At 41.5% G+C, this 14,977-nt stretch overlaps 1 protein-coding gene across 1 annotated transcript in view; it reads left to right on the forward strand.

The window, feature by feature from the left end:
• Positions 1–14,977, forward strand: part of LAMB4 (laminin subunit beta 4) — a 98,564-nt gene that overhangs the window by 79,593 nt on the left and 3,994 nt on the right. The window contains exons 29-32 of the mRNA XM_032275900.1: positions 2,924–3,131; positions 6,346–6,484; positions 10,543–10,716; positions 12,662–12,815. Coding sequence (XP_032131791.1) covers positions 2,924–3,131; positions 6,346–6,484; positions 10,543–10,716; positions 12,662–12,815 — 675 coding nt within the window. The remainder of the gene's footprint in view (positions 1–2,923; positions 3,132–6,345; positions 6,485–10,542; positions 10,717–12,661; positions 12,816–14,977) is intronic.

The raw sequence follows: 14,977 nt of genomic DNA on the forward strand, positions 1-14,977 counted from the left end.
AGCCCTGTATTATAGTTTGAAGTCAGATAGCATGATGCGTCTAGCTATATTCATTTTGCTTAGGATTGCCTTGGCTAGTTGGGCTCTTTTTTGGTTCCATGTGAACTTTAACATAGTTTTTTCTAGTTCTGTGAAAAGTGTCATTGGTGGTTGGATAAGAATAACATTGAATCTGTACGTTGTTTTGCGCAGTATAGGCACTTTTATGATAATGATTCTTCCTATCTATGAGCATGGAATCTTTTTCCATTTGTTTGAGTCATCTCTGTATTTTTTTTTTTTTTTCTTTTTTTGAGACAGAGTTTCACTCTTGTTACCCAGGCTGGAATGCAATGGCACGATCTCGGCTCACTGCAACCTCCGCCTCCTGGGTTCAGGCAATTCTCCTGCCTCAGCCTCCTGAGTAGCTGGGATTACAGGCACGCACCAACATGCCCAGCTAATTTTTTGTATTTTTAGTAGAGACGGGGTTTCACCATGTTGACCAGGATGGTCTCGATCTCTTGACCTCGTGATCCACCCACCTCGGCCTCCCAAAGTGCTGGGATTACAGGCGTGAGCCACCGCGCCCGGCCCATCTCTGTATTTTTTGAGTAGTGTTTTGTAGTTCTCCTTGCAGAGATCTTTCACCTCCCTAGTTAGCTATATTCTTAGGTATTTTTACTCTTTTTGTGGTAATTGTGAATGACATTGTGTTCCTGGTTTGGCTCTTGGCTTGACTGTTGTTGATGTATAGCAATGCTAGTGATTTTTGTACATTGATTTTGTATCCTGAGACTTTACTGAAGTTATCAGCTTAAGGAGCTTTTGGGCCAAGACTAAGGGGTTTTCTAGATATAGGCTCATACCATCTGCAAACAGGGACAGTTTGACTTCCTCTCTTCCTATTTGGGTGTGCCTTATTCTTTATCTTGCCTGATTGTTCTGGCCAGGACTTCCAATACTATGTTGAACAGGAATGGTGAGAAAGGGCATCTTTGTCTTGTGCTGGTTTTCACGGAGAATGCCTCCAGCTTTTGTACATTCAGTATGATATACTAGAACTTTTTTAATTAACAAGTTACTGTTTCTGGCTGGGTGCAGTGGCTCACACCTGTAATCCCAGCACTTTGGGAGGCCAAGGTGGGCAGATCACCTGAGGTCAGTAGTTCAAGACCAACCCGGCCAATGTGGCAAAACCCTGTCTCTACTAAAAATACAAAAATCAGCTGGATGTGGTGGTGCGCACCTGTGATCCCAGCTACTCAGGAAGCTGAGACAGAAGAGCCGCTTGAACTCAGGAGGCAAAGGTTGCAGGGCTGAGATCATGCCACTGCACTCCAGATTGGGCAACAGAGCAACACTGTTGCCCAATCTGGAGTGCAAAAAAAAAAAGTACTGTTTCTTTAAAGAGCCAACTCCCTGAATCTATTTAAAATGTGGTTTTACTTTACTCACAAAAAAAGTTCTTGTCATATTGCTTGAAAAATAACACAGAAAGGAAAATATTTCATTTATATTAAGAAAAATAGCTAAACAAAATGACTACCAGCAGACTCTATACTCATGTTATATCATTCAAATGCCGAAAATCCTTTTTGGCTCCCACTGTTCTCTGAACAAAGTCTAAGTTCCTTAGCCTCTGACACGAGGACTATGCCATCTGCTTCCAGCCCTGCTAAGCACACTACTCTCCTGCCAGTAGTGATCCAGGCACTGTTTCTTGTACCACCTTGAGCTTCAGCTCCTGTGATTCTCTCAGTTTAGAATGCCTCTTACTCCTCCCCACGCCTCACGGTCTCCACAAGTTTAATCTGCTGTCCTCCCAGGGCCAGTTTCAATGCATCTGAAGTCCTTCCTGGAGTATTTTCTCCTTCCCCTGAACCCTGCAGCATTTTGCCTTATATTGATCACTTCTGTTCCTATGTGATCAATATTTGTATATAATGACATATAGATCTTCACCTGACAGCAAGCCCCCTGAGGATAAGCTTCATGTCTAGTTCATCTCTAGCTTCCCTATGGGAATTATAGGTGTTCAGTAAGTCACTGGAGAGTGACAAATGGCTGTTGCTCTAACACAGGGGTGTCCAATCTTTTGGCTTCCCTGCGCCACACTGGAAGAAGAATTGTCTTGAGCTACACATAAAATATACTAACAATAACTGATGAACTAAAAATAAAAATAAAATCACAAAAAAACTCATAATGTTTTAAGAAAGTTTACGAATGTGTATTGGGCCACATTCAAAGTCATCCTGGGTCATCACAGGTGGCCCTCGGGCTGTGGGTCGGACAAGATTGCTCTAATAGTTCATCTTCTACTTTAGTTCTCAATAGAGGCCAAATTTACTTTTCTGGAAAGTAGAGCATGGATGTATTTAAAACTTTATTTGTAACATGCTATTAACATGTTACTTTACTTTGTGTTGTCTCACTCCAATCTCAGAATAGGCCTTTGAGTTGTAGCATCAGGTATAGTTACCCAATTATATAGATGAGCAAAAACTGTGAGCCTTTTTAATGTCATGGAGGACCAGAATCCAGTTTTGTTGACTTCAAACCCAATGCTTCCTTACTGTCTCATTCATTTTGCTTAAATTTTCATTACAGGTATCTAAACATTTTCATTGCTTTTGAGTCTGTACTTATAATAAATCATTCTTAGGACATTTTGTAGAATACACACAATGTTCCAAGTCTTTAGTATTTTGTTTTTCCAACAAGCATTTGTTCAACAGGTATGCAGCGCTCAGTGAGCAATATTTCATCCAGACAGAAGGGACAACTGAGGATGAAGAGTCTATGGGACACCTACAATGTATTCTAGAGACTCATAATCAAATGCAAGTGCATTTGGCTGAGACATCATTGTGGTTATACTTTTAAGATACAGTGTTTGTTAAGGAGACGTGATTACCTAAAACCCTCCTTCTTATTTAAGAGGAAAATGTGCCTCCAGAAGACATAGAGAAGGTTGCAAATAGTGTGCTTGACATTCACCTACCAATTCCATCCCCGAATCTAATTGATGAACTTGACAAAATACGGAAACTTATGCAGCTCTGTGAGGATTACAGGACAGATGAAAACAGGCTAAATAAAGAAGCAGATGGAGCCCAGAAGCTTTTGGTGAAGGCCAAAGCAGCGGAGTAAGTACTGTATTAATATTCTTATCTTGCTCTAACAGACCATCTGCTGAAAGGACATCTGGAAATATTTGCCTAGGGAGCTGTAGTATTCAAATGAAATTATCTTCTGATAGTTCAGTGTCCAAATTGAGAGCTGAGCTCTCTGTGGAGGTTCCCCGGGAAGCTGCGTGACTGGGCGACAGGGTTCAGGGATGCTTTCTTCCTGTTTTCTTAGACTCAAAATACCTTTCCTGTGGCCGTTACCTTTTTATACCAGTGCGTACCAATAAATGTTAAATACTCATTATATGCCAATATTTTAACAGGTGGTTGGAATATTGGTACAGTTTTTCCAGTATTACAGTTGCTATTTTCTAAGTTTACTACACTAAGCAGCACTTTGAAATTAAAAAAAAAAATTTTTTAAGTCTGATATTGGCCTGGCATGGTGGCTCACGCCTGTAATTCCAGCACTTTGGTAGACCGAGGCAGCCAGGTCATGAGGTCAGGAGATCCAGACCATCCTGGACAACATGCTGAAACCCCGTCTTTATTTTTAATAAGCCTGATATTTCACTCCCTCAGTACATTCTCAGTAAAAAGACATTAGTTGGTGCAATAGTAATTGCAGTTTTTGCCATTGGAAGTAGTGTCGTTTACTTTCAAAGGCAAACATCGCAATTACTTTTGCACCAACCCGATATAATGATGGCAAACAGAAGAAATGAACACTAGAGCTCTAAAAGTACTGAAAGACTAAAATGATATCTATGGTATACAGAGTTAACTAACTCTTACCTTTATCTCGTTGACTTAGCCAAGCCAAAGAGAAAATCCGTGTTGAAGGGCCAAGTGCAGTGGCTCATGCCTGTAATCCCAGCACTTTGGGAGGCCAAGGTGGGCAGATCACGAGGTCAGGAGTTTGAGACCAGCCTGACCAACATGCTGAAACCCTATCTCTACTAAAAATACAAAAAATTAGCTGGGCATGGTGGCATGTGCCTGTAATCCCAGCTACTCAGGAGGCTGAGACAGGAGAATTGCTTGAACCCAAGAGGTGGAGGCCGCAGTGAGCTGAGATCATGCCATTGCACTCCAGCCTGGGCAACAGAGCGACACTTTGTCTCAAAAAAAAAAAATGAAAAGCCATGTTGATGTTTTTATGAGTATGGGTGGTGTGGGTCAGAGTTACGGGATCAGTTAGGTGGTGGTAACATCATCAGCACCCACCATCACTGAGATCTGAGCCATTGTCACTGTCTCGTCATCCACGTGTACAAATGAAGTACAGCAGATTTATCCAAAAGTCCAACCCCTTCCAGGTTTAATATTTAAAACCAGGAAGATTAAGTAACTGCATAGAAATTACTTAAAGATTAAGTAATCACACAGAAATTAAAAAGGATGCTGATTGGTAGGGCACAGTGGCTCAAGCCTATAATCCCAGCACTTTGGGAGGCCAAGGCAGGTGGATTACTTGAGGCCAGGAGTTCGAGACCAGCCTGGCCAACATGGCAAAACCCCATCTCTGCTAAAAATACAAAAATTAGCCAGTGTGGTGGTGTGCACCTGTAATCCCAGCTACTCAGGAGTCTAAGCCAGAGAATTGCTTGAACCTGGGAGGCAGAGGCGGCAGTGAACCAATATGGCGCCACTGCACTCTAGCCTGGGCGACAGAGGGAGACTCCATCTCAAAAAAAAGAAATATTGTGTTGATGAATGATGTTTAGTAGCAGGCAGAGATTCTTACAGTGCAATGGTAATGCTTTCAGAAAGTAGGTAACGTCAAACTGAACAGGAAATTGAAAAAAAAAAAGCAGATATCAATTTACACATGAAAGAGGATCTCAATTGCGAAAATAAAAATTTTGCTACAATTTACTTATATTTTAAAAGATGGCAAAATTGCTGGTAATTTTTTTCTTACTTTTTTTTTCTTTTTTGGTGTAAATTTTTTTTCTAAAATTGCTGTAATAAGCAGTACATTGAAATTTTTTTTTTTTTTTTTTTGAGACAAGGTCTTGCTCTGCATCCAGGTTGGAGTGCAGTGGCACAATCTCAGCTCACCACAACCTCTACCTCCTGGGTTAAAGCTATTCTCATGCCTCAGCCTTCTGAGCAGCTGGGATTACAGGCGTGCATCACCATATCCAGCCAATTTTTTATAATTTTAGTAGCAGTGGGGTTTCACTATATTGGCCAGGCTGGTCTCGAATTCCTTGCCTCAAGCAATTCACCTGCCTCGGCCTCCCAAAGTGCTGGGATTACAGATGTGAGCCACCACACCTGGCCTGCAGTAGTAAATTAAAAATCTAAAGGAAAAAAGAATACAGTAAAAAGATAATGGAAGCAGGGAATTTTTTAAAAATGGACACTGGTGCCCTGGGAATGTTAGAGAAATGAAATGCCGGTGGCAGTGGGATGGTTAGGAGGGAAGGCTCCTGAAGTTTAGAACGGGAAAGAGCGATTGCCGCTGGAAGGAAAGGATGGGCTGGGTAGTAAAGGTATTTTGCAATTTAGCGAACTCCGCTGTGGGCACACGCATTTCTAACGATGCTTCTGGAAAGGTCTGTGTATATTCACTCCCTCAGTACATTCTTCTCAAGGTGGTTCTGAGCCCATAGATCTAAGTATTTGGTGATCGTTGACTTGAGGTGAGTTCCTTTCTGCAGAATAGACTATATCACTTGGAATGCTTGTGATTTTAACCTCTGAATGGGCTTCTGAGTGGCTGGAATGTCAGTGAGGCTTAACTAACTCTGAATAAACAAGCCTAAAAATGCAGGGCCTGTAGTCTATCTTTGCTCTCTGTGGGGCCTCTTGACCCTCCCAACCCCACTCCAACAGAGATTTAGAAAATGTGGGTTACATTTGTGACATCAGGGAAACTGGAATTCACTGGGGATAGTTTTTATTTGCAAAGATGGATAGTTATATCCCCCTAAAACTCTCTGCTTATGACAAATAAAAACAAAAACCAAGACCTATATCCTTAATTTCCATATTTAACAAAATCTGTATCTACTGGGTATGAACATATATGTGTGTAGGGTTTTTAAACTGGCATTTAAATATAACTATTTCTCAAAATGTAGACTTCAGCACTTTCTCTTGCTTAAAAGTAAATTTGCTTAATTCAGTAAAGTATTTGCTTGAGTCAAATGAACTCTCTCAAGGTGAAATAAATGAATCATTTTATTTTTATCTAATCTGATATGTTAATATCTTACCTTAGGAAAGCAGCAAATGTTCTATTAAATCTTGACAAAACATTGAACCAGTTGCAACAAGCTCAAATCACTCAAGGACGGGCAGACTCTACCATCACACAGCTGACTGCTAATATAACAAAAATAAAAAAGAATGTGCTGCAGGTATTTGTCTTCTTTGAAACTAACCTGAAATAGGTTTTGAGGGTAGCAACAGCACAGTAGTTTTTACGTATGCCAATGCTATGCTGGCTTTACGAGTCTGATGGGATTATTATGAGGATAAAATAAGATTTGGGTAGTATTATGCATGTATTTAATGTTCTACAGAGCACTTCTCAGCATCATTGTATTAATTGTGACCAATTCTGGAGTGGCACCAAGGCAGGTACTAACACCAGCTTGTAAATGAGGAAACTAAGACTCAGGAAGGTTAGGTGATCGCCTAAGGCCACACAGCTAATTAGTGGTAGATATGAGGCCAGAGCATCTCTCCTGATATCAGGGAAAGGAAGGGATGTTTAAAATCTCACAAACCAGGCTGGACATGGTGGCTCACGCCTGCAATCCCAGCACTTTGGGAGGCCGAGGTTGGTGGATCTTGAGGTCAGGAGATGGAGACCATCCTGGCTAACATGGTGAAACCCCAACTCTACTAAAAATACAAAAAATTGGTCGAGTGTTGTGGCACACGCCTACAGTCCCAGCTACTTGGGATACTGAGGCAGGAGAATCACTTGAACCCAGGAGGTGGAGGTTGCAGTGAGCCAAGATCGTGCCATTGCACTCCAGCCTGGGTGACAGAGAGACTCCATCTCGAACAACAACAAAAAAATGCTCACAAACCAAAGAAATGAGAGTTAGCTGTTGTAAGGTTCTTGTAATTAAATATGCATGAAATCTCATCAGAGCATCCTAAAACTGAAAAAATATCTCATCCAAAAGAATATGCTCCATCTGGCCACGTGTGGTTGCTCACACCTGTAATCCCAGCACTTTGGGAGGCTGAGGTGGGCAGATCACCTGAGTCAGTAGTTTGAGACCAGCCTGGCCAACATGGTGAAACCCTGTATCTATAAAAAATACAGAAATTAGCCAGGCATGGTGGCGGGTGCCTGTAATCCCAGCTAGTTGGGAAGCTAAGGCAGGAGAATCACTTGAACCCAGGAAGCGGAAGCGAAGGTTGCAGTGAGCCGAGACAGCGCCATTGCATCCCAGCCTGGGTAACAAGAGCAAAACTCCATCTCAGTGAAACTCCATCTCAAAAAAAAAAAAAAAAAAGCAGAAAAAAACAGAACAGGAAGTAATATACCAGGAAATAAAGGAGTTGGATAGGAAAAGGTTGCACATATAGGGCAGCAGAAAGGAAGGCCCCAGGTTTTCCTCTCCTAGGCATATACTTAAAACAGGAGATGGCAAAACATGGCGACATGCCGTATTGTCTATGGCTGCTTTTGCATTACAATGACAGAGAGTTAAATATTTGGGATAGAGACTTTATAGGCCACAAAGTATAAAGTACTTACTCTCTGGCCCTTTGCAGAAAAAGTTTACACGTTGCTGCTCTAGGCAAACCCCCACATAAGCCCAAGGCTAAAGGAAGTGACTTCCATTTCTAAAAATATGGTGAACCAATACTCTAACGAACTCTCATAGTCAGAAAAAAAAAACCCATAAAAATATTAGAATGGATATTTAGGGTTTTTTTTAATGCATAGCTGAATTTGTAAGAAAATTTTGGTAGTCTCAGAGGCCAGAAATAACAGAAAAGCATGAATCCAGAGGTAATCAAGCGCTAATTTGACAGCAGGCAGCAGGCATCTGCCAATCCCTAGAGCATTCAAGCTTTGGGTTTTAATGGTCGCCACGCATATAAGACATAAAGCAAAGGCCACACAAGGAGGCAACAAGACTCTTGCATGGAACTGGGACCCCAAAAGGCAAAATCCTTAGTAAAATGTTAAAATCTCTCTTCACACACAGACACGCACAGAGCGAGTAGAGAAACTTGCCCCTGGGTTGAGGAGGAATATCTCCACGAAGATTTGCTAAGCATAAGCTGGCTCTCACACAATTTTGGGGATAGAATTTTACTATCTGGGTGCCCCCCAAACCCTGGTGTCATTTGAGGTAGTCCTGGGCTGGTAGTGCTCCCAGATGCCTGGACAAAGCAAACAAAACCCCCTCCAAAGGAATAACCTTAAAACCTAGCCATCAAGAATTTTCCCCAAACATGTAAAGAAACAAATGACCTTTATTTATTTTATTTTTGTTTTTTGTTTTTGAGATGAAGTCTCGCTCTGTCACCCAGTCTGGAATGCAGTGGTGTGATCTCGGCTCACTGCAATCTTCACCTCCTGGGCTCAAGACTTCTCCTGCCTCAGCCTCCTGAGTAGCTGGGACTACAGGCGCATACCACCACACCTAGCTAATTTTTGTAATTTTAGTAGAGATGGAGTTTCGCCATGTTGGCCAGACTGGTCTCAAACTCCTGACCTCAAGTGATCTAACTGCCTCGGCCTCACAAGTGCTGAGATTACAGGCATGAGCCACCGCACCTGGCCACAAATTGCCTTTAAACAAGAGTCATCAGAAATAATGAACAGCAAAATCAGGACACAAGAGGCAGAGGCTATTACCATTATTGGATACAAAATACAAAACAAGACTGTTTACTATGTTTAAGAAAATCTATGAAAGTATGACCAACAAACAAGAGACAAGGGCTAACAAATAGCCAGCTATATTTGAAAAATATTTAAATAGGACTTCTAGCTATGATCAATATAGTCACTGAAATAAGAAACAAGCATAAAATATTATTACTGTTTGTAAGGGGGAAAAAATTAGAAGCCACTTGCACCAGCTGGAGAATAGAAAAATACATTGTTGTATGTTAATGCTTTAAACTGGTAAAAATGAATGAACTAGAGCTATGTAGATTAGCTAAAATGACCTGCACAAGCAGAATTTTTATAACTTTTAATTTTAGAAAATCAACTTGCAGAAATATACAATATATTTGTATAAGGTGAAAAAAATAAACACTATATATTGTTAGGAATACTACATAGGTTGTAGAAAAAACCTATAGAAATACATGGAATGACAAAAATTGGATTCAAGATAGTGGATGTCTCTGAGGGGAAAGAGAGAAGACATAATGGGAAGTAGCACGCTGAGGGCCTTAGCTCGTTGTTAATGTTTTATTCTTAAACTGACTGGCTGGTGAGTACATGGGTATTTGTTTTCTTTTTTTTTTCTTTTCTTTTTTTTTTTTTTTTTTTTTTTTTTTTGAGACAGTGTCTCGCTCTGTCGCCCACTTACACCTCCTGGGTTCCAGGGATTCTCCTGCCTCAGCCTCTTGAGTAGCTGGGACTGCAGGGGCATGCCACCATACCCAGCTAATTTTTTGTATTTTTAGTAGAGGAGTGTTTCACCATGTTAGTCAGGATGGTCTCAATCTCCTGACCTCACGATCTGCCCACCTGACTTCTCAAAATGCTGGAACACCCAGCTTATTTTTTCTTTTTTTTCTCTCTTCTCTTTTTTTTTTATTTGTTGTTGTTGAGACAAGGTATCCCTCTGTCACCCAGGCTGGAGTGCAGTGGCACAATCATAGCTTACTGCAGCCTCAACCTCCTGGGCTCAAGCAATCCTCCTGCCTCAGCCTCCCGAGTGCTGGGACTACGGGCATACACCACCACGCTAGGCTAACGTTGTATTTTTCAGACCCTTTTGTATGTCTGAAATGTTTTATTATAACATTTCTTTTTTTTTTTTTTTTTGAGATAGAGTCTTGCTCTGTAAACAGGCTGGTGGGCAGTGGCACAATCTCGGCTTACTGAAACCTATGCCTCCTGGGTTCAAGTGATTCTCCTGCCTCAGCCTCCCGAGTAGCTAGGACTACAGGCATGCACCACCACACCCAGATAATTTTTAGATTTTAGTAGAGACGGGGTTTCACCATGTTGGTAAAGATGGTCTCCATCTCTTGACCTCATGATCCACCCACCTCAGCCTCCCAAAGTGTTGGGATTACAGGTGTGAGCCACCACGCCCAGCCAGTTTTATTATAACATTTTAAATAAATGCAACAGAAAAAGTGAACTATTTTCTTTTCCTTTACACCCAGCATATTTTTCAAGGGGTTAATATATCATTTATCTTCTTGTCTGTTTCATAAAGAGATCTTCCCTTTCTGGTCTTTAAATCAACAACAGGCTGAAAATCAAACCAGGGAAATGAAGAATGAGCTGGAGTTAGCAAAGCAGCAATCGGGGCTGGAGGATGGACTTTCCCTGCTGCAGACCAAGTTGCAAAAGCATCAAGACCACGCTGTCAATGCGAAAGTTCAGGCTGAATCTGCCCAACACCAGGCTGGGAGTCTTGAAAAGGTCATTAGTTCTGCTACTGCCACCAAGAGCAGGAAAACAGTGCTTCTTTGAAAGTTAATCCTTTAACCCCAGATTTTTTCTGCCATTTCTCAGTGTTTCCTTTAGTGCTGGTCCATGACTCAATGGTGTATCTTCAAGGGGATCCTAATGCACAAAGGATCTTCTATCTGTAGAAGGCAGAAGTCCCTGGCCAAATCATGTGGAGATTTGGAGTGTTTCCTCCCCTAACTCTGGTTTTTGTTTTTTTGTTTTGTTTTGTTTTGTTTTTTGAGACAGAGTTTTGCTCTTGTTGCCCAGGATGGAATGCAGTGGCGCAATCTCAGCTTACCACAAACTCTATTTCCCGGGTTCAAGCAATTCTCCTGCCTCACCCTCCTGAGTAGCTGGGATTAAAGGCATGCACCACTACACCCGGCTCATTTTGTATTTTTAGGGTAGATGGGGTTTCTCCATGTTGGTCAGGCTGGTCTCAAACTCCTAACCTCAGGTGATCTGCCCTTCTCGACCTTCCAAAGTGTTGGGATTACAGGCGTGAGCCACTGAGTGCAGCTTCTCCCCCATCTCTCTATCCTATTATTCTTAGTGGTACCCTGGTCAAACAGTCGATAAATCAAATTTACTCTGAACTTCCAAACTTTCACAATTTATGTTGTTTGTCTGTATTGTATTTTCTTTCTCTCTATTCTCATTCAGTCACACAACATATAAAGAAACAATAAGTGAAAGTCACCTGCCAAAGAGAATAGATCAAGTTACAAAAAATCAGAATGAGTTAATTAAACAGTTATGGAAAGTGGCCCATTAATTTAGGTTGCTGAAAGAACCTATCAACTCATTTGCCTAGCAAGAAATCTTTGGTTGGTTGTATTAATATAGTTGCCTAACTAAAAGAAAAATGTTAGTGTTTTTACAATTGATCTCTTCTTCTGCTTTTAAGTCCCAATTTGCTGGGTAAATTTTCCACTGACAGGAATTGGGAACATTTTCTATGGAACAGAGATTAAGAAAGGTACTTTCTACTCACCCTGTTCCCACTTCCATATTTCATTTCTGGCTCTGGCCTTTATTTATGGACTTAAGCTTCTAGGTTGTCAACACACACGCTAACCCAAAGATTTCCATTGTATTTCCAAGGGAGATCTCCATGCTAACACTTCTCCTTCCCCTCCTGCCTCCCTTCCGACCTCATTTCTCTCTCACCTTTTTGCCAACCAAATAACATAACCTTGCTGTTTCTAAATCTTCATCACTCACTCTGTCTTTCACTGTACATGTACAACTGATTGACCAAACTGAACCAAAGATTTGTCAAGGATGGGACTGGGTCATTTCTGTCCTCTGTATCTCACCTTAACGTAGCACAGGACAAACAGTTGGTGCCTCAGAAATAGTTGCCTTGATATGCAATAACCGCCGGACGCAGTGGCTCAGGCCTGTAATCTCAGCACTTTGGGAGGCCGAGGCAGGCAGATCATGAGGTCAAGAGATCGAGACTATCCTGGCTAACATGGTGAAATCCCATCTCTACGAAAAATACAAAAAAATTAGGTGGGCGTGATGGCATGCACCTGTAATCCCAGCTACTTGGGAGGCTGGGGCAGGAGAATCACTTGAAACTGGGAGGCGGAGATTGCAATGAGCAGAGATCACGCCACTGCACTCCAGCCTGATGACAGAGGAAGACTCCGTCTCAAAAAAAAAGGCAATAACAATTGGTATTTCGAACAAATGAGTTTTATTTTTAATTGAAGCTGAGATTTTTTTCAATGTGAAAAAAGAAACATGCAAACAAAACTCTGTTGGAAATATCAGAGTGACTCAAGCGTGTTAACTGGAGTAAGGTTTCCTCTGTATTCCTTCCATGAATGGTATTAGGAGAATCATCATGCATATATGAACATGCTTTATACGTATTTTCTCATGATGGGAGTGTTGCTTGTTACAGGAGTTTGTTGAGCTGAAAAAACAATATGCTGTTCTTCAACGTAAGGCAAGCACTACAGGACTAACAAAGGAAACATTAGGAAAAGTTAAACAGCTAAAAGATGCTGCAGAAAAACTGGCTGGAGATACAGAGGACAAGATAAGAAGAGTAACAGGTATCTGTTCTTTTTTCCGTCCTGCCAATGTGATACCATCATGGTATTCTACCTTCCTGGTAGAATTTATACCAATGTCAGTTTACAGTTTTATCACATGGATCCACTGAGGAGAGATGAGTAGAAATTGGTCTTGTGTTTTGGGGACTGTGAAGCCACTTGCATGGATTTGCCTAGAAAGGTCAGTGAGCATCTGCCTTGCATTAGTCAAAACAAACAGATTTCCTTTGGTCACCTCGAAATGCCCTTTTTTGGCCAGGTACCATGGTTCACGCCTGTAATCCCTACACTTTGGGAGGCCAACGCAGGTGGATCACCTGAGGTCAAGAGTTTGAGACCAGCCTGGCCAACATGGAGAAACTCTGTCTCTACTAGAAATACAAAAATTAGCTGGGCATGGTGGCAGGCACCTGTAGTCCAAGGTACTCGGGAGACTGAGGCAAGAGAATTGCTTGAACCCAGGAGGCAGAGGTTGCAATGAGCTGAGATCATGCCACTGCACTCCAGCCTGGGTGACAGAGCAAGATTCTATCTCAAAAAAAAGAAAAAAAAAAAAAGAGAGAGAGAGAGAGAAATGACCTTTTTTCCTAACTCTGTTCTCATTGGGGGTGAGATGTCTGGAAACATTTTGCTTGTCACTCTAGAAGTTACTACTAGCATGCAGTGGGTGGAAGCCAGGGATGTTGCTACACATCCCACAATGCATGAGATGACTGCCTAAACAAACAACTATCCTGCCCAAAATGTCAATAGTGCTGAGATTGAGAAACACTATTCTAACCTATGTTGTTTATTTTTCCTCTCATGAAAATAACTCTCCAAAAGAGTCAATATCATCTAGATAGACTCTAGGGCACTAGGTCATCTAGCATGTATCTTTGGATAGCAACCCAGAAAGAATCATATTCTGGACAAGGATTTTGATTAAAATGGACATTCTTATGCACACAAAGTGTCGTAAGCATAGAATACAGGCTGGGTGTGATGGCTAACGCCTGTAATTACAACACTTCGGGAGACTGAGGCAGGGGGACTGCTTGATGCCAGGAGCTTGAGACCAGCCTGGCCAACATGGCAAAGCTCCATCTCTAAAAACACAAAAATAAGCCAGGCTGGTGGCACATGCCAGCAATCCCAGCTGCTTGAGAGGCTGAGGCAGGAGAATCACTTGAACCCAGGAGTGGGAGGTTGCAGTGAGCCAAAATCATGCCACTGCACTCCAGCCTGGGCAACAGAAAGAGATTCTGTCTCAAAAACAAAACAAAACAAAAAACATAGACTATGTACAATCAGAGAGCTAATCCGAATCTTTTTTTTTTTTTAATACAATTGATATTCATAATTTTTTGGGGCAATCATCATATCCTTAACTATCTGTAAACCATCAAGAAATATCAGATGATGAGTGTATAGTTTTACCGTTGGTTGTATTTACTATCTTCCAAAACTTTAAAACTAGGAGTGTAAGTAACTCTCAAAATACTAAAGTAACCCAAACTCCTCACTTATAAATGGGGTTTTTGGTTTTTATTATCAAATGAGTCTTTGGCCTTACAACCACTTACGTCATCACTATGACATGAAAAAACTGAAAATGGAAGATTAGTACAGACCAAAGTCAGGAAAAATACATACCAAACTGCTTACATTAGTTATCTCTAGGGAGGCAGGGGAGTGAAAAAGAAACCACCGCTTCTTGCACTTACATAATTGTTTTAAAAGCAGCAGGCTTATGGGTAATTTTTTTTTCATTTTTATGTATTTTCTTTAAAATTTTTAAAAGAAAATACTACGAAAGATTCAGAAAACAAATTTCTTTAACCTTACATTCCATAGACAATACCACGAAAGTCAGTTTCTTTTTTCTTTTTTTTTTTTTTTTTGAGACGGAGTTTCGCTCTTGTTATCCAGGCTGGAGTGCAGTGGCACACTCTTGGCTCACCGCAACCTCCGCCTCCTGGGTTCAGGCAATTCTCCTGCCTCAGCCTCCTGAGAAGCTGGGATTACAGGCATGAGCCACCATGCCCAGCTGATTTTTTGTATTTTTAGTAGAGACGGGGTTTCACCATGTTGTCCAGGATGGTCTCAATCTCTTGACCTCGTGATCCACCCGCTTCGGCCTCCCAAAGTGCTGGGATTACAGGCGTGAGCCACCGCGCCCT

Source organism: Sapajus apella, unplaced genomic scaffold (assembly GCF_009761245.1).
Source record: "Sapajus apella isolate SASKATOON/1434 unplaced genomic scaffold, GSC_monkey_1.0 scaffold7, whole genome shotgun sequence".
NCBI classification, from domain to species: domain Eukaryota; kingdom Metazoa; phylum Chordata; class Mammalia; order Primates; family Cebidae; genus Sapajus; species Sapajus apella.